Source organism: Sminthopsis crassicaudata, chromosome 4 (assembly GCF_048593235.1).
Source record: "Sminthopsis crassicaudata isolate SCR6 chromosome 4, ASM4859323v1, whole genome shotgun sequence".
Classification (NCBI taxonomy): domain Eukaryota; kingdom Metazoa; phylum Chordata; class Mammalia; order Dasyuromorphia; family Dasyuridae; genus Sminthopsis; species Sminthopsis crassicaudata.
In genome coordinates this window covers 405,046,913-405,073,775 of record NC_133620.1, presented here as the reverse complement: position 1 = coordinate 405,073,775, position 26,863 = coordinate 405,046,913, and the positions used below count along the sequence as shown (strand labels likewise).

Sequence of the window (26,863 nt, the reverse complement as noted above, 5' to 3'; positions counted from 1 at the left end):
GGGAAATGGAAGTCAAACCGAAGTTATCCATTTTTAAAGTATCCCTGAAGTTTTTAAGAACGCCAGAAAGCAGTCACCCGGGTAGAGATATCCAGGAGGCTAGCACCCACGTGTACCCCGCAGCTACCTTTTACCTACTTCACCAGCAAGCCTTACACAGCAGCTCCCTTGCCTCGGCCGGGATCAGGATGGCCACACTGAGGAAGACGAACTACAGTGTCCTAGAGCTCACACGAAGCTAACGTTCTAACGTCCACAAAAGGGAAGGAGGAGGAGAGGGGAGAAAGCAGTGTCTGAGGCGGGGTGGAATTCGCCTTTTTGCCTTCCATCCTCCCCGAATCCGGAGCTGACTCCACCCAAAGGAACAGAGAAGGGTGTGGGGATGTGCTGCTCCAAGCCTCGCAAATAACAGTTTCGGAAACTGAAACCACAGCGAGGTGGCCTGGGAAAAGGCGCTCCTTCGGGAAGAGCGAATCAGAGGGGGAGGGGGCCCCGGGGACGCCCAAACCAGCCTAGCGCTCCCCAGACCGGTTCGCCGCCACTTTTTTTTTTTAATTAAAAAAAAAAATTAAAACAAAAACCCGTTCATCTGATCTGGGATTCAGCCTCGCAGGAAGCGGGCATCCAGGCTCCGGGACGTGGGCGGGGACCTTCCAGCGGGATGCGCCGCCGGGGAGTTTTCTTCACTAGGGGCGGCCACCTGCAGGGGCAGAGAAAGGAAGGAAGGAGGCAAGCGGGCGGAGAGGGAAGGCCGACCCCCGGAGGGCGGCAAAGTCCAGGGTATCGGGAGCAGCTACCCCGGGAGAAGGGCGGGGCGCGCCTACTTGTTGAATGGCCCGCTCTGTCCGCGGAAGGGCCGAAACGGCCTCCAGGGACAAGCTCCAGCATCTGCAGAGGCGCCGCCAGCCCGCCCCGGAGGCCGCGACCGGGAGACGGGAGGAGTACTAGGGGGGAGGGAGACAGCCGCGCCGGGCCCAGCTCCCGAGGTCAGCCACTCACATCTGGTACTCGTCTATCGCCTCCACCAGCTGCCCCCACGAGTCGAAGTCAGCACCCCTCCTGAAGCTGGCGCCCCAGCGCTGCAGGAGGCTTCGGGTCACCTCCGACATGGCCAGTCCCGTCCCCACCCCGTCCCTGCCCAAGCGCTCTAGGGAGTCATGGTCTCGGGCTCGCGTCGCGGCATCCACAGAGCTCCGAGGAACGGCCTCAGCCGCCACCGCCAGCTCAGGAGCCGCCCAAGCCCATTTGCCGCCACAGCCAAACTTTGCGGCACCGGAGGAACCGCCCCTCATGGGTCCCGCCTCCCGAGTTAGGTTGCGTCGGCCCCGCCTCCTCGGAGCTGCCGGGAGGAGCCTGCGGCCGCCATTGTTATTGATACAGTTCACCGTCGAAGAAAAACCCAAAGGGTTCTTCCTTCTTTACTCTTGATTTAAAGGAGGGGCCACAAGCCGACTCTAAAATCCCTAAAGTGAAGGAGAGAACCGACGGATGCCGGTTTAAGAAGGGGCTGCGCGGGCCACCGTAGCAACGATCTCCGAGGGATTCAGGTTTCCGCCTGCTGGTTTATCATGGCTGCGGGAGCCACGTGACCTTAGCTTAGTATCCCGAGGTTTTCAGTTTCCTGTAGTCCTATTACTTTTAAGTCTCGAGCGTATCAACATTATCTCTATTTCCCCGGAATAACTGCTTCACGAGTCTCTGAGAGTCTGGTGAGTGTGATGTGTCTATTATTAGTTTTCCGTTTGGGGGTCCGCCACCCCAAAACGCCCCAATTATTGAAGCCCCCGCTCCCATCAACACTCTCGGCAAAGATGGGGTTTGTTAACTTTTCTCCTGCTTCCAGCTAGGAAACATCCTCACTTTGGCTGCGCTCCTCACTCTCAATCCTACCTAGAGCCACTTTACACTCTTGGCTCCCCAGAGCCCATAGCCCGAGACATTTTGACAGCCCTCCTAAAGGTTCTCGAACGAGGATCTCGGCTTGCAGCAGCTTTCCCCTGTTTTCCCCAATTGATGCTATCTATTTTCTATTGGAATGACTCCACGGCTCCTCCCTATTTCCCTGTGTCCAGCTGTTATGAGCTGGGGAGGTTGGGGGGGAGGGTGAACGTGCGAATACCTTCCTATGGCGCAGGCGCAGCTCGTTTTGGGTGTTGGAGGAGGAAGAGGTGAGTAAACCAGAAATGTCCCCGCACTCAGGTAAGTTGGTTCTTAGTGGGGCGCACCCAACCTTCTCCCCCACTATATTTCTGCCCTCGATTCACCCACCTCAGCGTTGTCAGTCGGGGAAGATCTCATCCGGGGTCTCAGAAACAGGGGCAAGTTTTCCCGATGACGGACGGAGGCTTGGGCAAAGTTGTGAGAGGCTGAGGCGGGGCGCTCTCATCCTCCGAGGGGCTCCTCCCCCTTTTTTTGTGTTTTGGACCCTCTGGATTGGAAGCCAGTAGACCCCCTTCTTGGAATCATGCGTATAGAGGCATAAAATAGTTACAAAGGGAGGGAATTAAACTGAAAAAGGCGTGGACCCCGGTTAAGAGCCCCAAGACTCCGGCTGTATTTGGAGGAAGCGCTCCTTTCATTGTAGCCAGATGTGTCCGTGCAGTCACCAGGTTGTGTTACACAGTTAATTGTAGGTGAGATTTCTCCGAGAAATGGCTCATGGGTTGGAAGTTCCCAAAGGGATGGGGATTCAGGTGCTTTCTTTGTTAGTGATGAACAATTTTTGCTTTTGTTGGGGAAAGTTAAAATGTGCTCATGAAAATTTCAGCTATTTGAAAAGTGTATTTTTTATAAATCACTTTAGTTTAAGTAATGCGTTCTGTGAAGCTTGACTAACAGGAAAGTGTTGGGAGGGTACTTTCCCAAAATGTCATTCTAAAACTACCTGATAACATACCGAGTAGTAGATTGCAGTGATCATATGTAGGGATACATGTAACTTAGTTTGGCATCAATTCAATAGTAAAAAGATGCTTATAAAATAACTGTGTGGACGTGTATACGTATATTGTATTTAATTTATACTCTTAACATACTTAACATGTATTGGTCAACGTGCCATCTGGGGGAGAGGGTGAGGGGAAGGAGGGGGAAATTGGAACAAAAGGTTTGGCAATTGTCAATGTTGTAAAATTACCCATGCATATATCTGGTAAATAAAAACTATTTTAAAAAAAGATGCTTATTAATTTTGTAAAATTAATTTTAGATTCATTAGGAAAGTTTGCAGAGTTTTGTGCTCTTATTTTTAGCTTCTTTGTAAAAACTTGACTTTAATTATGTGAATTTGTTTGGTTTAAAGTTGAGTACATCTAAAGGATCCTCTACAGATATGTAAATGACCCTTTTAAAAAATATCTTTGAGGAAGAAGATACTGCCTAGAAATCCATTCATGTGTTTTGAAAAAAAATTTTAAGGAGTGTCTCATCTGCTTAAATTTCTTTCTTCCCACAGAACGTCTGTTCACAAATTACCTTCCTCTCTTTGATACTCAAGTAAATCGTACTCATTTTCAAAAACGAATTTGATCACTCTGGCATGGAATAATCTGGAAAGGCAGTGCACTGTGGCTGCTTGCAATTCTAAGACCTAAGTTAAATTCCTACCTCTGATAATTATTTGTGTGATTTGAGGCAAGTTACTTAAGATAGCTATACTTCAATTTCTTTATATTTAAAAGTTCTTTATCAATGATCTTATAAAGTATAAGTACTTATACTATCATTTAAAAATATGTTTACAACCATATAAGATAAATAACCATCAAAGTTCTGTCTTATTAGAAGGGAGAGGATTGCATTTGAAACTGTTTGGTTTATGAACTTTATCCTTAACCATTAACATAAAAGGTAAAAGTAAGAATAGATTATTATGTTTGATTTTGAATTCATTTTGTTTAGTGTAGTAGTTCAAATCCCTCATCTTAAGTTTTAGCTCTGTGATGCTTGGCAAGTTATAGGATTATAGAATCAGTCAGCCTCATTTTCCTCATCAGTAAAATCAGAGCAATAATATTTACACCATCTACCTCATCAAAATATTAAAAAGAAAGCACTTTGTTCAAGTGGTATATAAATGAATTGTGTTGTCATTTTTTAAACTTCTGCCATAATTGGTGTGCCAGTCAATAGTTAAACCAATTTAATGACAATAAGAAAAGACAATAAAGATTATTGATTTTAAACATTTTGTAGTGAGGCCAACTGAAGTAAATATTCCTGAATCATGGATTTATTGACAAAATGTTTTCTGTGCACTATTTCCTGGCCTAATTTCAAGGTAATGGTTGGTCATGCTCCCCTTTATATTCTTCATTGCCAGGAATCTTTTAGACATACTTAGATATATTTTTATTTTTCAGATGACCAAATATAGAAGTCAGTCTTTTTTTTTTTTTTTTTTTTTTTTTGCTGAGGCAATTGGGGTTGACTTGCCCAGGATCATACAGCTAAGAAGTATTAAGTGTCTGAGACCAAATTTGAACTCAAGTCCTCCTGAAGAAGACAGTTTTTTAAAAATAGTATTGCATTTAAATGAGTTTCTTTTTTTTCTTTTTCTTTTCTTTTTTTAAGAAATTATAGATATAGTGACAGGATTTGGGAAGGATTTTTTTTTTTAAGCTTAATGAATTTGTTTTAAATAATGATTATCTTTTTTTCCTGTGGCTGCAAGGGAAAATGTTTATCACAAAGAAAAATATAAAGATTTATATACCACTGATGAAATACATGAAAAATAATTATGGAAACTGCTCTTTTCTATTGCAGTCTAAATTTAAGTCCAAACAGTAATATTTGATCGATTGTTAGTTATTTGGAAGAACATTCTTCATATAATTCTTTGCTTTTGTTTCTTGTAGCAGCTATACTGGGTCAGGTAAATTCAATATTACTTTGCAAACCACAATTGATATAGGATAGGATTCCAATCAATTTTGTGTAGACAAAATTTAAATATAGTATACTCTTTTTAATAGAAAAGCATTCAAGAAATTTATGTTGTAAATATGAAAAACAAAATATTACATATTTAAAATTTTCATTTTAAAATTAAAATGGTTAAGAATTTACTTTATAAAATATTTCCCGATTAACATTCTGATCTATACTTTTTTTTTTCCTCTTATGTGTTTAGGTTTCTTTTACATAGATCTGTAGAAAACATCTAAGGAAAATGACACACTGGTTTCATCGGAATCCACTAAAAGCCACTGCACCTGTCTCCTTTAATTATTATGGTGTGGTTACAACTCCTGCAGCTTCAAAAATTTGCAAGTAAGTTTGAATTGGATCCAATATTTCTTGAATTACTACTTTGTTCATTTACTCTGCTAGGTCTGATGGACAATATAAAGTAATATGACATGTACGTATCCTCATTAACTGCAGTTTAGTTGTAGAGAAAACATGTGAAAAGTTAGAACTCCCACATCTTAAAATGTTATATCTTTGAGATATTGTGGATTTTTTTTCCATAGTTATGTAGCAGAAGTTATATTTTGCCAGAACAGTTAAATTATATTATAAAAGCTAAATTAAATAGAAGAAAATTGTGCAAAAGATATCACAAATAAGTATGTGGTTAATTTATCAGAGATAGTGTGTTATGAATTGAGAAATGGGGACTCTTTATTAGGTTTAACCTGGCCAGAAAGTATGCATAACAAGTTTGGAAAAAACTGTGAGGCTAGTGATGTGTGTTAGACTTAGTGTCAGGAAGACCTAAATTTAAATGTGACTTCAGACACTTACTTGCTGATATCTTCCAGATGATGAGTCACAAAGGATTGTTATTATGTCAAGCTCAGGGCACAGTTTGCCTGTTGGGCCTTAGCTTGGAAAAGAGGATGTCTCTTAATAGTAAAACGAGAGAGTGGGGATCCTAACAGTTTCCTCAATTGTAAAATGGGGATAATGATATCTATTTCCAGGGTTATTGTAAAGATCAGATGAGATGATAATTGTAAAATACTTAGCACAGTGCCTGGCACAAAATGAGTGCTATGTAAATATTAGCCATCTTAGTGTTACAGGATTAATTAATTAAGTAGATCAATTTTATTGTAGTCATAAAAGGAGGGTTTGGGGATAAGTTTGAAAAAGTGGTGCTAAATTATGGAAAGTTTTAAAGGTATAGAGTACTGTGTTGGATTTATGGTTAACAAGGAGCATTTGAACAAAAAAATTGAGCAAAAACCATGTTTTAGGAAGACTGACATAGTAGCAGTATGTAGGTTAAGTTGCTATAGGATTGACTTGGGGGTGATAACCAGTGATACACTACTTAGGAGATTGTTGTAGTCTAATAATTATGAGATGATAAAGACCTGTCATATGATGATAGCAACAGAAATAAAATGGAAGAGATTCTTCTAAGAAGTATGGAACTTGGCTAATTATCAGGTGATTGAGGAATCAACTAAGTAACCAGATAAATTATGATTCTAATAAAAAGAAATAGAAAGATCAGAAAGAGTAGCTTGTTTTGTGTAGGTCAGCTTAGTAGTATATAAAAGTATAGTACATTGGTCCTCAAACTTTTTAAATAGGGGGCTAGTTCACTGTCCCTCAGACTGTTGGAGGGCTGCACTATAGTAAAAACAAAACCTCACAGTATATCTCCACCCCTCAGCCCATTTGCCATAACCCGGTGGGCCACATCTGGCCCGGGGGCTGTAGTTTGAGAACCCCTGGTATATAAAAGTACTTGATTGGAAATCAGAGACCTGGTTCTAACTCTACTGTGGAGTAAGTCATCTGACCTTTGACAAGTTAATTAAACTCCTTATTCATTCTCTGTAAAGTGTATATTGTGGACTAGATGGTCTTTTGAGTTCTGACAGTTAAAATTAAGATAAAATGAGGCACAAAGTTCTAAGCGTGACCAATTTATTAGTAAAATATGAATTTACAAATAAATAGGATCTCAGTTTCCTCTGCAAAACTAAAACCTCCCCTTAATGATTTTATGATTTGGGGGAATACAGAATAAAGAACAGAATTTTGTAGGTTGGGAACAAGTTATACTTGGTTAATGATGAAATCAGTATAATTGGAAATAGCTGAAATGGGAGGAGGAAGAGGGGGGAGGGGACCAATATGAATGCTTAGAAATTAAGAATGAAGGGTCAAACAAGATGATTTCAGAAAGCCCTGGAGAGACTTACATGAACTGATGCTGAGTGAAATGAGTAGGACCAGGAGATCATTATGTACTTCAACAACAATACTATATGATGATAAATTCTGATGGACATGACCCTCTTCAACAATGAGATGTACCAAATCAGTTCCAATAGAGCAGTAAAATAAATTGAACCAGGTACACCCAGCGAAAGAATTCTGGGAAATGAGTATGAAGTACTTCATCGAATTCCCAATCCCTCTATTTTAGTCCGCCTGCATTTTTTATCTCCTTCACAGGCTAATTGTACACTATTTCAAAGTCCAATTCTTTTTGTTCAGCAAAATAACTGTTTGGACATGTGTACATATATTGTATTTAATTTAGACTTTAACATATTTAACATGTATTGGTCAACCTGCCATCTGAGGGAAGAAATAGGGGGAAGGAGGGGAAAAATTGGAACAAAAGGTTTGGCAGTTGTCAATGCTGTAAAATTACCCATGCATATATCTTGTAAATAAAAAGCTATTAAAAAGGGGGGGGGCAGCTAGGTGGCACAGTGGATAGAGCCCAAATTCAAGGCTGGTCTCAGACACTTAACACTTCCTAGCTGTGTGACCCTGGGCAAGTCACTTAACCCCAGCCTCAGGGGGGAAAAAAAAAAAAGAATGAAGGGTCAGCAATTGTTACCTCCTGTGACTAAGAAATGTTCCTTATTTGAATTTACCTGCAAGCTGCACTATTTAACAATAGTGAATAAGACATCTTGGATAAAAATCCAACATGGCTTGGCGGCATAAAGATACTACATCACATGGTAGAGTTCTTTGAGGCAAGAACAATATAACTAATTTCTAAATTTAACTCATTAGAGACCAGCTAATTTCTGAACAAAGTTCAGAGACAAAGAACCGTGGCTTAGGCAGTTGTTATTCAGTTGTTTTCAATCATGTTTGACTCTTAACTCTCCTATTGATGTTTTCTTCATAGAAATATTGAAATGGTTTGCCATTTTCTTCTCCGGTTCATTTTATGAATAAGGAAACTGAAGCAAACAGGGTTAAATGATTTGCCCAGTCACAAGGATAATAAGAGCCTGAGGCCAGATTTGAATTCCGGAAGATGAATCTTCCTGATTCTAGGCCCTTGCTTTCCTTCTACTTCACCACCAATTAATTAATTATAAGTAGAATCAATTTTTAAAAGACACAGTTTGATCATTTCAATTCTAAAATCCCCTGATTCTTTGTTGAGTTTTATAATTACATTGTATCCATCTTTGTTTAGTCCCTTATCTTCTCTCACTTGGAATATTGAAACAGTTTCCCAATTGATCATTGTATCTCAAATTTTTCCCTACTCCAGTTCTCTCTGCTGCCGTCAAAGTGATTTTCTTTAAGGATCAATACAATCATGTCACTCTTCCACTTGATTAACTCTTAGTAGTGCCATATTGCCACTAGAATTAAACATAAACATTCTTTTTATATTCACAATCTGACTTCATCATCTTTCCAGTATCATTTTATATTATTTTCTCATTTATATTTTGTGATATAGCCAAACTGACCTATCTGTTTCTACTTAGAACATTCCATTTACTGTTCATACTTTTCACTATCTGTGGAATGTACTGCCTAAATGGGATTCCCAAAATCCAAAAAAATGCTTTTATTACAAAAGCAACTGAAGCAGACCTCCAAGCACATGTTCAGTTTATTAGGCAGACTGATAGTCCCTAGGCAATTGGATCCAGAATTCTTTTTTGCAATCAAGGTTGCCTCTGCTTAAGGAAAAATTTCTTTTATATCCATTGAGAGAGTACCAAAAATAGAATGAAGTGGTGCAGTTATAGGATTGGTCAATTCCACATGCTAGGGAAACATTATGGTTGGCTGAGGGACATCAATAACTGGGTTTTGTCAATATTTAGTCACCAGGTCTGGGACTTTCCACAAGCAATTATAAACATTGGTTGTGAAAGAATATAGAACATGAGGAGACTGATTATTTTGGAACACAACTCTTATAGTACATTCATTGGGGAAAGGGAGGCAAGGAGATAGAAGGAGGTTAATACACAAGTTAATGTATATTTTTATAGAAGGTCTAACATATATTTCATACTGCTATGGTAATACTTTTGGATTTGGTCTTAGAGAATCTAGATTCAAACCTTGTCTTTGCCACTGATTTACTGTGTGACTTTGGGCAACTTGTGAGGCTTAGTTTCTTGCCTCAATTCCCTAATCTGTAAAATGGATATGTTGTGGTGGATGACTTCTGAGTTCCTCTGAATCCATGTTTCTGTGACTGAATCTTGAAGAACACCTTTAATTGAGGATATAAGAAGGAAAATGATTCCAGAAAACAAACTACAAAGAAATAATAAGTTTAAAGAGGTAGAATATTGTATAAGTCAAAGAAAGGAATTTCAGTGTCAGAAGTAGTCATTAGTTTTACACTTCAGGTAATGCTATGTAATATATTTCAATCCTCACAAAGTCATTACTGTAAAAAATCATTTATAGTAGTCAGTTTCTTTCTGGAATGAAAGTTCTTTTTCACACCTTTACTTTTTTTGTGGCTATGAGCTTTGAATTATATGACTGAGCTACCTATAGAATATTATATTAAACATCACCTAAAAGGTAGTGAAGAGATATTTGGTAGACAGGAGGAGATTGAAACACATTGCAAATTAGTGATTCTACAAAAGAAACACTATAGAAAATGTCATCAGAGAAATATATAACCAGAAAAAAATCTAAGGCCAGGCATATAAGCAGATGAAAGAAATAAACATTTGATAGCTAGAAAGCTCCAGTGATGTTTGGGCATTGTCAGAAGGAATGTTGGTTGAACTTCCTGTTACAGATTTTTAGGTAGACAAGAACAAAGCAGATAGAATGGACAGACATGAGTAAATTGAAATTGTTGTCTTTTGGAGGCATCTGAGGTCACAGATTAGAGTATTTGCCTGTTATGAATAAGAATTCTTTAAAATGTCCCTAAACTAGAAGATTCAACAGAGCCATGTATGTTATCTAAAATTAGATCAGCAATGTGACATCTTAGCAATGAAATTCTTTTTTTTTTAGAACTGTTTTTATCTCTCTCTTTTTTTGAATGGTTAGAGAACTCTTTAGAAAATCCTTTTAATATACATTTGAAGATATTAAATTAGATATTTAATTTGTTTCTATTGGTGACTAAAAACTTCCAGATTTTTCTCAGGAGATAGGATTCTTAAGATTTCATATATAAGAACAAGACCTAGCTTTTTGAAATGATGGATTTTTAAGTACTTTAAAATTAATCAATTTTCCTTATACTTCATACTATAGCTTACTCAGCTTTACTCTCTTCTCTTTTCTTCAAGTGATTTGAGATCATCAAGGACACGATTGCTTGAGCTATTCACTGATTTGACCTGTAACCCAGAAATGATGAAGAATGCGACAGATTCCTACTTTTCTCTTTTGCAAGGTTAGTTGTTTAAAGTTTTACTAAGTGTTGAATTTCTTCCATTTGTTAAAATTTAAAGTTAAGGGGGCAGTTAGATGGTATAGTGGATAGAATACCAGCCCTGAAGTCAGGAGGTCCTGAATTCAAATCTGGTCATAGACACTTAATACTTCCAAGCTGTGTGACCCTGGGCAAGTCACTTAACCCTAATTGCCTCAGGAAAAAAAAAAATTAAAGTTAAAATTTAAAATTATAATGTCCATTTTGTTAAGTAGATGTATGCTTTTTGGAATTTTCAAGATCAATTTTTCTTTTTATTTTTCTGAGGCAGATTGTGGTTGTATTTCAGAAGAATGGTAAAATAGGTAGGAAAATGATGTCATTAAACACTATTTTGGACATTCATTTCTTATTCTTTGTATATGTTCAAGATTTAAATTGTTACCAGGTAGTTATTTTGGGACAGTGGGAGCATTCTTTAAGTGTTTACTATGTTTAGGTTGTAAGGATACAAATTCAAGCAAGCAAGACAGATGCATAATGGGAAATAATCCTGGGGATGGAAGTATACCTACATTGGGATATGATGAGGTGAAGGCCAGAAAGGGATATGTGATTTAGGCCCTAATTTAACAAGGCAAAAGCTCACACCTAACAGATAGGGGACTTAATGGTTACTGTCCAAGTTTCTGATGAGATTAGAGAATAAGATTAGGGTAAAAAAATATTTAGGAATTTGATTGGAGAAGGTAAATATGAGCATAATGCCTTTGAAGCTATGGAATAGAATGTGTATGCTTGATACATCCATCCATTTGAATATTTTAATTTCTTTATTATAAGATATCTGAAGTGCTTTAAAATTAACATTTTAAAATTTTATTTTTCAGGTTTCATAAATTCATTGGATAATTCTACCCAAGAAAGCAAATTGAGATATATTCAAAACTTTAAGTGGACTGATACGTTACAGGGACATGTTCCAAGGTATATAGGGCCAAGTTAAATCTAATGTTTGTAATTGATTATTGGGGTGGTAAATCTTAGACTCTGTAGTTTGAAAAACAAATAGAGAAAAAAAATAAAAATTTGAACAAGGGTTGTTTTTTTAAAAAATATTCTAAGAAATTAATCCATTACACCTTCCTGTGAAGAAAAATATTTCATCCACTTGAAAAATAGGTTTGACCCATATGAAAACTGAGTGGGGGTGGAGGTAATATCACCTTCACCTTATCAAGAGGAGATTAACTCTTAATTTTATAAAATATTAATATGCAAAGCAGAGATGTAGGTCTTTTTAAAGCTGAATTGATTTGTTTAAGAGTAAAGTTGGAAGTACTTCAATTCCTCTGTGTATTTTACTTTTTTGAAAAGGAGCTCTAGAGAACTGATCTCTTTCTGTTAGTTCCCTACAACAAGCCTGTCTGTACTACTAGGCTTTATTTCTTTACTGTCCTTATTTACTTTCTTTCCAGTGCTGAAATTCTCCAATATCAATGAGGGATTCCATATCCTTCCTTACCATTTAAAATCTGTTATTTTATTATCAATTATTTATTACATTTTCAACTTTATTCCTCATTATATCTCTTTGTGAATTCTACATTTTAGCTATTTAAGTGCTATTATTATTCCCTTAAATTCTTTCTCCTGCTTCAGTGTGCCTACAAAAACTTTCTCTATGCCTCTCTTATGATGTCCTCATTTCTGCTTGTTACAGGCCTTATCTTCCCTCAAGGCTTAGTTCAAATGCTATCTCTGGTGGAGAAGCCTTCTTGATCCCTCCCTTTACTTGCTACTACAAAATACCTTCTATTATATGTTCCTTTATACATGTTGTATTACCCCATCCCTACGTGATTTCTTTTTTTTCTTTTTTGGTGTGGCTGATGCAATTAGGGTTAAGTGACTTGCCCAGGGTTATCCAGCTAGGAAGCCTTAGGTAGTTTCTTGAAGGGAAATATCATTATCATTTTAGTATTTGCATTCCCAGTATTTACAAGTGCATTGCAATATAGTGTGAATGAATGAATGATTCACCTTGCATTAATTGTTTACATATATACAAAATACTATGCTAAATCCTAGGGATAAAAACTGAAAATCACTGATAAGCACTTAATAAATTTTTACTGAGTAGCATTGAAAATTCCTAATCATAACAAGGTGATTTTCATGGAACACTAGCTCTTTAGGGGATCATAGAGATATTATCTTATTTTAAAAATTGTTCCGAAACAAAATTTGGTATCTTAACAAATAAAGGAAGAAATTGAATAACAACCTTCTTTAACTGTAGCCTGTTCTAATAGTCCAACAATTGATCTTTTTTAATGCCTGACCATTTTAATTCACTTTTTGATCTTCAGTGGAAAGAAAAGTTTGTGTTGTCTGATTTTTAAATGCCTATTTTTTGCCATTAGCAGGAATGTTATGTGTGAAATAGAAAAGTCCTCTTTTATGTTGTCAGGTAGCAGTGATATCTTTAGGATGTTTCTAACCATGTTCTAAGAGAAGCTATTTAATTTACCCAAATCTTAGGGTTCCTAGGGGATAGAGCAGGTGGTGAGGTTGATACTAAGGTACAGTCATTTAGCATACCATTAAGTTGTTTAAATATACACATACATGTGAAATCTCTGAAAAACTACCCCTTTCATGTACTTCCCTATTACCATGTCAGTCTCCTAATTAGAAATGCTTGCTTCTTTATAAATCTGAATCCTTTCTATTCTTTGACAGTTGACCTCAAGACCAGGTTATTAATCTTTTCTTGAGAATCATTCCTTCCTGAATTGCTCATAAGTTGTAAGATAGGATTATTTCCAATTTCTCACTCTACCTGTCCATCCCTCCATATCCAGTAGTAGGCTAATCTTATAAATTCTATCTCCATAACTTCTTTTTTCTGTATCTTTTCCTCATCACCTCTTACCTAGACCATATAGAATATTTTTCTCAACTCTTGTTGGTCTCCCTGGCTCTCCCTCCAGTCCACTTTCCATTTTCCACATGGTTTCCAAAATAATGTTTCTAAAGGACAGATCTGACCCTGTCATTCCAAATAAACTTGAGTGACTTTCTCTAGATATATAACCTGGCTCCCATCTTCCTTCCCAATCTTTTTATACATTACTCTCTTTCAAGCAGTCTTTGGTCCAGCCAAATTGGTCTTTTTGTTGTTTCCCAAGGCCCAGATACTACATGAGGCCTTTCTCAGTTTTCCAGATGATAGTACCTCCATTTACTTCAAATTTATTTTATTTGTATTTGGTATGTGTTTACATGTATACTTGTTGTCTCTGATAGAATGGACACTCTTTGAGGGCAGAAACTTTCTTTTTATAGTTTTGTATCCCCACTGCATTTTCATTTATAATTGTCTTACCTTCCTAACCAGATTATATGGTATTTGAAGATAATGTTGAAATCTTCACTCACTTATATTGCCTAGTAGACATTCAAAATAAATATTTGTTAATTGATAGTATTCTAAGAAATCATATTGATGCTAATGTTTCATATAGATAAACTTAAAATATGAAATGACCAAATTAATGAAAGTGTATTTAATTTTAGTGCCCAGCAAGATGCTGTGTTTGAATTGATATCCATGGCATTTAATGTAGCCTTATGGTATACCAAATATGCATCAAGATTGGCTGGAAAAGAAAAGTAAGTATGAATAGGAGGAGCAAAGAATATGTGCGTATGTGTGTGTGCGTGTGTGTGCATGTGTGTGTGTGCGTGTAAAAATAACTTTAATGTAGCCAATATTATTTGAGGATTTGTAATGCTTTCTTGTTAAAATATGCAAATTATATCCAAATATTATATAATATGTGATATTAGCATTGAATTTGCAAAAAGGGCAAGGCCAGAATTTCTATAAATAATCATTTTTATTGATTTGAAGTATTAAGATGAATTAGTATGATTTGTATTATTATATTTTAGCATAACAGAAGATGAAGCAAAAGAAGTTCATCGAAGCCTAAAAATTGCAGCTGGGATTTTCAAACATTTGAAGGTACCAAAATACATTTTTGCTTTTGATAATTTTTTCACTTTTCAAATCTTTGTAAGTGTCAGTGAAGAGATTCAAGAAATGTGTTTTGTTATTTTATATATATTGCTAATTAGTCATTTATTTTTACATTATTATTTTACTATGGCAGAGCTACTTATCTTTTTATGTAGTGAAATGTGAACTTTAATAAATAGAAAATCTTTAATCACAGTGTATTGTTTCAATTGCTTCTAATAGGATTGGGATGAAAAAAATTAGGAATGTAGCCTTCATTCCTGGTTAACCTGGAGCCAAAACATTCAGTACTCATGATTTTGCTTTTTCAATTTCCTTGGTGCTAGAGATCTTTATCCTATTATTATTTTTCTTAAATCTCCAAGAAGGCAAGGGCAGTGTTTTATCCAAAATTTGTATTTTCTTTCATTGTCTAAAACTGTGCTTTGTACAGGCCTTTAATAAAATTCTATTGTAATGTATCTGCAAAATAATTATATTATTTATAGTAGCTGTTTTGTAAGTTTATGAGGAAAGTGTTCTTTTTAAGCATTAAAACTCTTTTTTATGAATATTATATATCATTTATATTCTTGGTAGGAGATAATTACTGTAGGTATAAAAACTGTTAATTCTACATAGCATTTTTCATATGAGTCTTTTAGGTGCATTTTTTCCCTTGTATATTCAGTTTTTTTAATTGTCTGAAAGCATAGTTCAGAATACATGCAAAAGATAACTTGGTTATGTTAGCATTCTGGCTAAATGTTTTCCAAAATGTATGAGTTATATACATAAACATTTTATAATACCTCCTTGATTTGAACCAAAAATTATTGGTGGCTGCAGTTCTGTTCTACTAGTTTATGGTGTGTGAAGCTCTTGTAATTCTTCTGTGTTTTGGCCATTAAAACCGCTCTCTTTAGCACAATTTTAATTTGCCCTTGAAATGTCTAGCAAATCCCCAAATTGAATGTTTCATATCAACTTCTAGAAGTATCATTCACTTAAAATATTTAAATATAACATTAAACAGCTGACAATAATTTGGGTTAAAATAAAATTTGGCATGTATTTTGCTCTCTCTTAGGAAAACCATATTCCCAAACTTATCACACCTGCAGAAAAAGGCAGGGATTTGGAAGTTCGACTCATAGATTCCTACATTATTCAATGTCAAGCTGAAGCTCAAGAAGGTATTCCCAAATGTCACAATGTAGCATTGAATTTCTGAGAATTTAATTTTCTACAAGTATATTTATTTTGTAATTCAGCTACATTGTCCAGAAGACAACTGGTTCTGAAAAATCTGTAGTCAAAAGCAATTTTTAAAAGTTTTAAAAGCTTTTGGCCTTTTCTAGCAAGACTTTCTGGCTAAACAAGGTGAAAGACTTCTGGTTTTTCTTAACTTCATTCCACTTTTTCTGAAAGTGAAAAATCACTCCCTTTTTCTTGTTATTTGTTCTCCTTTTCTCAACCCTTTCCATTTCTGCTATTTGCATCTGCTTTTTCCTGTGCTCTCTAACTTGCTTAGAGGCAGACATACAGGTATGAGATCGAGAGCTTGTGCTAGGGGCTTTTTTGATCCATTTTTAATCCTTTTGTAAGAATAGTTCTTGGTATGTCTCATAGTTTTTACAGTAACTTACTAGTTAATGCAAAGAACCACATTTCTTAGAACATTTGGGGGATTTAGTACTATATTACTGAACTCAGCAATTTCTGCATGCTGGTACTTTTATTTTCAGTAATTCATATTTTTCACATTAAAATTATTATATAGCAGATTCTTATTCTTGGTCCTAAAACTTTAATGACACAGATTTTTACTTTTACTCTTACTATATATCCAAATTGAACTTGTATTCTGTTATAATTCTTAATATAGGGGTGCATTTTTTTTTTCTTTTTCAGTTACAATTGCTCGAGCAATTGAACTCAAACATAATCCTGGTCTAATTGCTGCACTGGCATATGAAACAGCCAATTTCTATCAAAAAGCTGGTGAGTTTTAAGTTCATTATTGTGCTCCTTAACCTTCAAAGAGTTCACATTTTTCTTCCACTTATTTAATTAGAGATACTGTTGTAAGCCACTTATTAGACAAGTATCCATGTAGATTGATTTACTTAAAAGTAATAAAATGATAAATGAAGCTACTCCTGTTAATGGAAATAGAAATTTTATCCCAATGAAAAAGTAAATGCTAAACTCTTACCTATATTATCTCACTGTATAGCATTATCACTTTCCAAATGGCTCTCATAGTAATTTTCCATGGATTTTCTTCATAGCAGTGTGAGGTAGCTAAATGTATGTCATTTTTATTTTGCAGAGAAGTTAAATGACTTGCTGGATTAGTTCTGCTAATTGAGCTCAGTTGAATTAGAGTCAGTGAAGCAATTTGAAAAGGGGCTATTTCTGTGATTTCCAAGAGTCTTAAAATAAGAATAAGACTAGGGATGTTAGAGTACCAAAATGAAAGGAAGTTGGTTCATTATGGAATAGTAACTCTAGAGGCTATAGTGGAAAAGAGTGGGCAGAATTAGAGTGAGACATGGTTGATGAGTTGGCTTATGAATATAGTGGGCATGAGAAAAGATGAAGTTGAGGTTGAAAATAATTTCTACTAATGTGGTGAGTAATTGAGTATTTACAGGTATGTAGAGGGAAACAGGAGAAATTAAGGAGTACAAGTGAGTAATAATTCTGTCTTGAAGGGATGTAGGCTTTGGTTGCAATCCTAATATCCTCTTATATTTTTAAAACCATATAGTTCTAAAATCATGCTCCTATAATTTTTGCTTGCTCCTCAGAGCTAACTGAGGGGAATGGTGTTTTTGGATAAACCTGCAAACATGCACATGTATGCCTAAAGAAAAGTCTGACTTGGGAGGCAGAAGGAAGGCAGTTAGTAGTACAACCAGGTCCCCCTAAATGGTACAGGGTTTGTTTGCTCATTAAGTAAATTTCTGGTTTAACTCTTAATTTCCACTTGTCAATTTCTAGGCTTCTGATTCTTGGTACATGATTCTTTTCACAAGTAATGTTTTTTTTGTCTTTCGACCTTTCATATAGTAGGTGCTTAAGAAATGATGAGTTCAATTAAATAGGTAAAATTAAAAGACAATTATGCTTTAGGAATCAATATTGGATTTTATTGAATTTTATATTTTTATCTTTCTTGCATTATCTTACTTTACATTTACTTTATATATCTAAAATGATTATGGTAGTAATAATAATTTGTATAATGATTTAAAGTTTTCAAAACACTATCACATCTATTATTCAATTTGAATTTCACTACAACCCTATTAGGCATGAAAATATTATCTCTATTTGACTTCTGGGGAAATTCACGGATATTAAAAAAAAAATTTTTTGCCCAATATCATATAGGTACAAGTAGTAGCAGAACTGTCCAGCTCCACAACTAAGGCCTTTTGACTCTTATTCTAGTTTTCTTTTCAACTCCTCATGGCCTGGATTCACACTCTTCAAAAGAGAAAACTATCATTACATGATCGGTCTCATTGTCTAACTTGGCTATCACTGAAAATGAATTGTTTTAGAATATAAATCAATCTTAGATTTTTTTAATCTGAAATGGTTATAGAATTTGAGCTCTTTGGAAGAAGGGAAAATCTTAAGATTCTTATGAGTCATGAAGTAGGGGCAGCTAGGTGGCGCAGTGGATAGAGCACCAGCCTTGGATTCAAGAGGACCCGAGTTCAAATCTGGTCTCAGACACTTAACACTTCCTAGCTGTGTGACCCTGGGCAAGTCACTTAACCCCAGCCTAAAAAAAAAAAAAAAAAAAAAAAAGATTCTTATGAGTCAGAGAAGTTATGTTTTGCTTTATAAATGTAATTATAGATCACACGTTATCCAGTTTGGAGCCTACATATACTATTAAATGGAGAAAATATCTTCACTTGAAAATGTGTTTTTACACAGCTTATGTAAGTATTTTATTTAATGTTGTATAATATTAAAATGTTGTTTCCATGTGTCACATTTGCTATTTTGAAAACATTTGATTAATTCCTGGCTTAATGCAGAACAAAAAGATAACACAATTAGCCTATTCATTAGTGATTCTCTAGTACAAACATTTAGTTTGACAGACTTGGGAAAGTGAACTGAATATGATCATCTACATTTTACTCTTTCCTATTTCTAGTCAGAAACTTCAAAGATTTTTCTCTTAATGTAGCTAGAGAAATGTTCTACATTTTCTACAAAGAACTGCTTTAAATTCTGAATATTACATTTTCTAAGTAAAAATCCCACTTAATAGAATTAATTTCTTTTTGTTCTATAGCATCCTATAATAAACTTTACTACCTAAGTGTGTGAATCTGACTCAGTTTGACATTTTTTACATTAGCTTTCTTTGATACCTTGCTCTAATTAGCCCTTCTCACTGAAGTTTAAAACCATTTTCTATTTCCCTTATGAAAATTAAACAGTCACAAAACCCTACTCCAGAGTCCCCATTTTGATATGGAAGTAGACCCTAAATTATTGAAGGCTTTGCCAGAAAAGTTTGAACTTTTTTAGAGTCTTCCATCCTAGAAAGGCTTTTAGAATAGACTCAGCAACAAACAATTATGTTATCTTAAGTATAGAAAGGTTCATCCATAGGTTGGCTGAAAAATAAGTTGGTTGTTTTTTTTTTTCTTTATTATTATTTACATATATTATATTCAGTTTTATTCAAGTCCTCCTTTTTCTGCTTTGGTTATGTGATTATGGCAGAGGAGGCTAAGAATCTCACAGTTTTAGACTATCTATAAATAGCAACTTAATTCTAGATACTTTATGTGTAAGATATTTGTCTACTGACCAACAAAATTGACATGCTATTTATTGCAAAAAATAAATCTGCTATTAATACATGAAATTTGAAGACAGAAGAATTCTGTGGTTAAAGTAATGGATGGGTTGTAGCCTCTCCTTAGAAAATCAAATAGAAGAGTTAGGGTAATTAGTTTTATTCTGTTCCCAAAGGCAACAAGAAATATGTATGTGCAATTCTTATTGAACATATTTCCACATTTATGCTGCACAAAAAAAAAAAAAAAAAAAAATAGATCAAAAAGAGGGAAAAAATGAGAAAGAAAAAATAGACAAACCACAACAAAAAGATGAAAATACTATGTTGTGATCCATACTCAGTCCCCATAGCCCTCTTTATGGATTGGAATTGGCCTGAATCCTCTTATTATTGAAAAGAGCCAAGTCTATCACAATTGATCATCATATAATCTTGCTGTTGCCATGTATAATGAGCTCCTGGTTCTGCTCATTTCACTTAGCATCAGTTCTTGTAGGTCTTTCCAAGCCTCTCAGAAATCATCCTGCTGATCATTTCTTACAGAATAATATTACATTTATATACTATCACTTATTCAGCCATTCCCCAACTAATCCACTCAAGAAATATCATTTCATGGGATTTTATTACTCTTCTTGTCTTGCCGTGGTTAGCATGTATAAGCGAAAAATGATTAAAATGAAGATATTTGCAGCTTATGTGCTTCAAGTTCTGATAATTTAAAATTGCAGGCCATCCAAAAGAAAGTGGAGAGTTATATGGTAGGTGCAACTAGGCAACTAGCTTATGAATGGAGTATGGGAAATTGTTGAGTAAATTCATAATTAGAGAAGGAGGTGGACAAGTCATTTAAGGAAAGTTAAGGATAACACATGGAGATCCTAAGTACTTCAGTGATAAAATATTTAAAAATTAAAAGAAATTCTGTAGCACATTGGGTAGATTTTCTTTGACATAAAATTAATAAACACAGAATCAGAAGTCATGGATAGGTGGTAGCTTGTATTGATAGAATATGTACATCTGAGATTACAGTTTCATTGAAGCCAAGATGGAAAATAGCTCAGTGTTTTTATTTATGTAGTAATTCTTGATATACTTGAAGATATTGTTTGTTTCCTTTTCATACTGGACAACTACAACTCTTGTTTTTAAAATGAACACTTTTTAAAAAAATTTTTTTTAACCTAATCTTTTCATCATTTTGGTCAGCGTATTTTTAGACTCTCTGTCTTACTACATTTCTTGTTCTTGACTAATGCTAAATAGATTGGAAAAAATTCAAATGTTTTCTGTAGTTCCTACTTTGTATAAGATATGATTTATTCTTGTTGAACTTTTTTAGGGGCTTAATTTATTAAAACTACTTTGATTTCTATCGTCTACAGGTTTGTAAGGCCACTTTCAATTTAGTGTCCTGCCTCAGAGAATGTCCTTTGAATTCCTTCATCTTAATTCTCTCTTTAAAAAAACCAGTCATGACACGCCACCCAGTATAGCCTTCCTAAGCTGTTAAAATCTCTCTTTTGTTTGATCCATCAGTTTTGTACTTATCTAATAATAAGTTTTTTGGATGAAAGGTGTTAGAGTAGACTTTAAATAAGTAATGGATATTGATTTTCCTCTCTTTTTCTTTTAAAACCCATCTTTAATCCTAAACTTCAACCAAGAAAATTGCTCTAGTTAGCCTTGATATCAGACTACTTTCTATCCTTCTAAGTGTCTCCCATTACTGAATACTTGTAAGAAAATCTAGTCTTCCAATATTCGTAACATTTTAGTGTATTTTGTCTTTGCTAAGCAAAAAATCTTCTGTTATTTATAAAAGGAAATAAAAAATAAAAAGAATCAGTATTTGAAATAATAGACATTTTTTAATATGAAATATTTGAAATGTAAAAGAAGTAATATCTGTTGTTGAATACCATTTAGAGAGAGTAAAAATCAGAAATCTTGTTTTTTCTTCCACCAGGCTTACTGTTATCATGGTCAGACTTTGCTGGCAAGTGATAAATGTGGTGAAGCAATCAGGTCTCTACAGGAATCAGAAAAATGTAAGCTTTCTTGCTGGAATATTATTTCCCTTAAAAACTAGCTTTTTATTTATTTATTTGTTTATTTGTTTGTTTGTTTGTTTATTTGTTTATTTGTTTGTTTGTTTGTTTGTTTATTTATTTATTTATTTTTAAGGAGATAAAAGGGACCTTCAAATAGGCAAATGGAAATCAGGGAGGGAATTTTCCAGAGTTTATATGGTAAAAGTTTGCTTTTAATTTTTTTAAAATGTATTGATACTTTTTTTTATCACTATTAAATTCAAATATGAGCCATCATTTCCATTCCATCTCCAGGAAACTACCCCTTATTTTAAAAGAGAGAGAGAGAGAGAAAGAGAGAAAGTGAGTTTTAGAAGATCTAACACATATATCAGCCAAGTCAAACAATAGTAAATGAAGTGTTTAATACCCATACTTGTTCATCTCATAATTTATATCTTATTTCGCTTTGTTAGGAATCTTGTTTTTTATTTCATTAGGTAAGTGAGAATAAGCATTAAATGACAAACTGTTATCTAATAGACTTTTTTTATGTGCAGTTTATTCCAAAGCTGAAGCATTGTGCAAAGAATATGGAGAAACCAAAGGACCTGGGACAACAGCCAAACCTTCAGGACATCTATTCTTTAGGAAACTTGGAAGTCTAGTGAAAAATACTTTAGAAAAATGTCAGAGAGAAAATGGTTTCATGTGAGTGTGGATGTCAGAGCAGAATCTTTGTTTTCTTTTATATTTAATTAGGTTATATAAAAATGTGTTTGCATGTAGAGTAACTTTAATTTGCCTTAATTCCTTTTTTCCTTGATAAACTGAAAATTATAACTAAAATCTTATATTGCCTTAGGAACAAAATAATACAGCAAAATTTGTCAATTTGCCTGGTTTTAGTAGACACCATTTTGATATTACTAAGAGTCTCTAAAGCCGCTGAAGAACATAACAGTCACTATCAATCATGGGACATTTATTAGGTACCTACTATGTGTCAGGTTAGGAAAAATCTTATCATGGAGTTGACATCTTGGTAAATCATTTTGGGGAGTTAATCCTTTTTGGAATCAGCTGACACCCATAAGATTCATTTTTAATAAGTGAAGAGAGGAGTTTGAGATGGATTATTTATGTCCCTGGTTTCTTTTAAGGGAAATTTGGCATTAAATTATTTTTTAAATTTTCTTTTATAGCTATTTCCAAAAAGTTCCAACAGAAGCACCACAACTCGAACTCAAAGCAAACTATGGTCTTGTAGAGCCTGTACCCTTTGAATTTCCTCCTGTAAATGCACACTGGACACCAGAAATACTAGCTGCATTTGATCTTACCAAGAGGCCAAAGGATGATAGTGTATGAATCTTATTCCATTTCATTTCTTCCATTTCTGTTTTAAATTTAAGATAAGAATCATAAAGTGTTATTTAATATCTTCATTTTTCCTGTTTGCAAAAATAGAAGTTTATTTGAGAGTAGAGACAGCTAATTTAGTGCTTTCCATCTGGAGCTGTTAATATCCAGGAAGGCTCTTCAGTATTTGTTTCATTCTAGAAAATTTTCCAAATATTTCCTCTTGAATCCTAAGAAGTAAATACTTTCAAAGTAATGTGGCTTTTTTCTTCTTTCAAGTTTGTAAACATTGTTTTAAGATGAGACAAAAGGGTGATAGTGGTATCTTAAATTCTCTTAAAAGAATACACTAGATAAATATATGATTCTGTGCTAAAGCTCCATATTCTACATTTAGTATTTTATTGAATATTTGAAGATATGGTCTTAATTTTAGCATTTCAGAAAATAAGCTGTAAAATATTTTGATTTATAAAGATGGTGTAAATGATTGAATTTGGGTATAAGATGATTAGGGATTTAGGGGAAAGATTATTAGAGATCTGTGAAAGCTAGAAGTAGGAATGCTTTTTTATTTCAGTCATTTTCTCTCTCTTGGGTTTGAGTTAAAACTAGTAAAACTGACTCTGTAAAATAGCCTTCTCTCTGTATTAGTTAGCCACTTGATTTTTATAAAGTGCTTTTAATGACCTCAAAGTAATGTGGAATTTGTTACTTTCAAATGTGGGATCTCTGTATTGATGGCAGGTAGCTATAAACTATGAGTTCCTTAAGGAGAGGGACTGGTTTAGCTTTTTGTTTTTGGAGGGAGGAACTTGGCTCAAGAGAGAGCCCTGGGCCTAGACTCCAGAAAGATCTGAGTTGCTGAAGTCCTGCCTCTGATACTTTCTAGCTCTGTGATCTCTGTCTGCCTCAATTTCCTCATCTATAAAATGGGGATAATAATAGTATCTACTTCCTAGAGTGGTTGTGAGAATAAAATGAAATAATATTTGTAAAGCTCTTTGTAAACTTTAAAATGCTATTTAAATGCTAGTGATTGTCATTGTTGAAGTTGTGGCTTTATTTTCTTTTCACAAGAATAATGATGTATAAATTTCTTCTTTAGCAAAAATGATACTTTCTAAGTTAGATATGTAATACAAATTTACCAGTACTTACAGTGTCACATGAAAAATGTGCTATTTTCAGAAAAACTGATAGTGTATATATATATTTAGGTTCTTAAGCCTTGCCTCAGATATTCATAATTCATTTTACTTCTCTATAATAGGCCAAACCCAAACCAGAGGAAGAATTGAAACCAGTCAAAGAACCAGATATCAAACCACAAAAGGATAGTGGCTGCCATATTTCCTAGAAGATTGAGGAACTCTTCTCTCTTAAGTGGATTGGGTTAACTCTGGGACTAGAATTTTTTGTGTTTCTTCTGGAGCCTGAAGAATAATTTGCTTCTTTTCTTGGGCTTTCACTATGTCAATACTCACTTTTTAATAGGATGGGATTTTTTTTAATGTTTTCTTTCTTTGTTATTTCACTAGAACAGCTTCTGCAGACCTTACTTCAATTTGAAGATACAGGAAGAATTTTTTGGGAGAATTCTAGGGTAGAACTCTAGATTTCAGGTTAATGTATTAAATTATAAAAAGGAATCATGGTTCTCCTTGTCACAAAAAGATGTTTTCGTTTCTCATCTGTTATTAAAGTTAGAGGAGAGGTACAGATAAGAGTCGACAAAGAAAAAAACAGTTCTTTACGTCATGGCACAAACCTGTAACACTCCAAGGCATTTATTATTTCTCATGTAAAACAACTTTCTTATAATGGAACTTTCTTATAATGAAAATCATTAGCAGTTAGATTCCTTGATACATATTAATATTTTTAAACCAGAATTGTAGTGTACATGTTAAAACATTAAGAAAACTCTGAATTTTATTTTTTAAGTTGACTAAATGTAGTTTCTTGAGTTCAATAATTATTTTAAATACCCTTTTACAGAGCATATGTGATTTAAGGAACTAATTTGTGTATAACAGCTTTAGTATATCTATATAAAGGTAAAAAGAAATTATTCTTTGGAAATCCACACCATACAATAATGCAGAACATTTTAGAAGCTTGAAAAACTACCTCTTTGGAATTACACTGGTTACCCTCTATTTCTCTTTCAAAGAAGTGTCCAAATCATTGTTCTTGGTTTTGGTCTTGAATATATTCATTTTCAAAAGGCTTTCAGAATAGTCTCTATATCCTGTCAGAATGAATGAATAAAAATGTATTAAGTGTTTTCTACCTATTGAGCCTTTTGCTAAGCAATTTTGAAGATACCAAAAAAAAGCAAGTCAGTCCCTACCTGAAGGAGTTGACAATTTTTGAAGGAGACAACACATAAAATATAAAGTTCTGCTTCAGAAAGTGCAGAGAAAAAGTCTGGAAGTCCTGAGGATGCAGCAATAAGGTGGATGACATTGACCCAAGGTCCTTAGATATATCAGAAAGTTGGATAACTGCTCTGGGTCTATGAGGCCTATTGGAAAGACTGACATTGTGACCTGTTAAATCTTAATGTTGCTTTTGACCAGATGATATTACAGAAATGAAAGAGCAAGGAGTTAGATAAAAGATGAATTGTCTGTAAATTATAGGGCTACATGCAAAGCAAAGTTAATGTATCTGGGCTCAATGGGGTTATAGGAGATGATTTTTTAACAAATTTTAAGTCATTGAAATTTAGACCTAGCAGAAGACCTTAGAAATGGATCATGTCATCTAATTCCTTCCTTTGCAACATTTGATTATTTTGCATTCTTAACACATTTACTAAATGGTGCATCACTAAATATTTTTACAGAAGCCTTTTTGGTTGAACTATTTGTGTATGTCTTACTTTGAGAAAGTTGTAAGAGGCTTGATATAAGCCATAACTGACCAAACATCAATCTTGTGTGTATCACTTATTGTGGTAGTTAAACTCAACACTAACATTTGCTGTGCTCTGCACATAAGAATTTTTTGTGTATTTTATGTATCATTGCATTTTACCCTAGTTTTTTCAGTTTTCATATTGAGTATTTTATATGGTCCATCCTCCCATACATAAAATAATTCAGTGTGTGTAATTTCTTTGTTGTAAGATAATTGTAAATACCAAGATTAGTGATTGACAGCTTTGTAAAGAATAGAAAAATTAAAGCTGATGTATAGTTAGAATCTTCTCTGATAAAATTTCAATATTATGTTTGGAGATTTTTTAAAAAATAAAGGTAAAGAGGTTGCATGAAGATTAGACATATGTTGTTTGTATTAGCTATTCTTCATAATTATTGTCTTAAGCCAGTTCTGGTCTTTGATTAATGTCTTACACTAAAACCATTGATTCTGTAAGCACTTACTATCCCATCTACCCTTTTTTAAAGAATAGACATTTTGCAAATCTAGTTCCTTAGGATTTTAAGTTCTATTTTCCATTGAATATTTATGCCTGTATTAAGTTAATATGATTCCTATCGCATAACAAAATTATGATTTTTCACAGTAAAAATTTTAAAAGATATATATGTATGTATATATATACATATTATATTTATATTAGTTATTTGATTTCAAGCACTATTTAATTGTTTTAATTACGTATGTCTATATGCCCTCTTTAGTATGATGAGTTTTTATCTGCCCATCTATAGCTGTTACTGCTGTGTAGCATATGTAATATGATCAGAAGCATATGGTCAGAAAAAAAACTTAGCATTATCTCTCTACAATATTGTGCAGCAAACTTTGCACTTTACAAACTTAATACTGCATTTCCAGTGCTATGTAAAAGTGTTTGTAAGTCTTTTCCCTTTGTTGTACTCATCACCTTACAATACAATTAGCATTCAGATGAAAATATCTTTAGTGTATATTTTCTTCAAAAAATAAATTTGTAGTGCCACCTTAAGGATCTTAATCTCTGCGTCTGAAAACCTAAATTTTTATTTAGCTCAGTAATCTTAGTA

General features: G+C 34.4%; 2 protein-coding genes across 11 annotated transcripts in view; one reads left to right on the top strand and one right to left on the bottom strand.

Annotated features, from left to right (window-relative positions):
- The window catches only part of AIDA (axin interactor, dorsalization associated), a 44,544-nt gene extending 43,166 nt beyond the window's left edge, over positions 1–1,378 (bottom strand). Inside the window, exon 1 of one of the 4 annotated variants that reach the window (XR_012481352.1) lies at positions 1,000–1,378. Coding sequence is in view for 3 of the 4 variants with exons in the window: in XM_074262695.1 (XP_074118796.1) it covers positions 1,000–1,109 (110 nt within the window). In the remaining variant the exon portion in view is untranslated. The remainder of the gene's footprint in view (positions 1–999) is intronic. The other 3 variants (XM_074262695.1, XM_074262694.1, XM_074262693.1) reach the window with 3 other exon arrangements.
- BROX (BRO1 domain and CAAX motif containing) lies at positions 1,336–26,146 on the top strand. 7 transcript variants are annotated; one of them, XR_012481351.1, is made up of 14 exons: positions 1,352–1,709; positions 5,135–5,274; positions 10,509–10,615; positions 11,485–11,581; positions 14,177–14,272; positions 14,555–14,627; positions 15,712–15,817; positions 16,536–16,625; positions 18,501–18,586; positions 21,437–21,518; positions 22,061–22,211; positions 22,706–22,865; positions 24,136–24,275; positions 24,335–24,514. XR_012481351.1 is itself a non-coding variant. In XM_074262687.1 (14 exons), exons 3-14 carry the CDS (start codon positions 5,174–5,176, stop codon positions 24,220–24,222), a joined length of 1,236 nt encoding a protein of 411 aa, XP_074118788.1. In that variant the 5' UTR covers positions 1,571–1,709; positions 3,455–3,633; positions 5,135–5,173; the 3' UTR covers positions 24,223–26,146. The 7 variants fall into 7 exon arrangements, 6 of the variants coding, with proteins under 6 accessions (XP_074118787.1, XP_074118788.1, XP_074118790.1 ...); XM_074262687.1 differs by adding an exon at positions 3,455–3,633 and having other exon boundaries at positions 1,571–1,709; positions 24,136–26,146; XM_074262689.1 differs by lacking the exon at positions 1,352–1,709 and adding exons at positions 2,089–2,168; positions 3,455–3,633 and having other exon boundaries at positions 24,136–26,146.
- Positions 26,147–26,863: the final 717 nt, after the last annotated feature.

What these genes read in the sequence shown, in the direction of transcription:
- BROX (XM_074262686.1), top strand. Translation starts at nt 5,174, where the DNA reads ATGACACACTGGTTTCATCGGAATCCACTAAAAGCCACTGCACCTGTC. An exon ending in GGATTTTCAAACATTTGAAG is followed by an intron (nt 14,628 to 15,711) that starts GTACCAAAATAC and finishes GCTCTCTCTTAG; the next exon opens with GAAAACCATATTCCCAAACT. An exon ending in TCTACAGGAATCAGAAAAAT is followed by an intron (nt 21,519 to 22,060) that starts GTAAGCTTTCTT and finishes TTTTATGTGCAG; the next exon opens with TTTATTCCAAAGCTGAAGCA.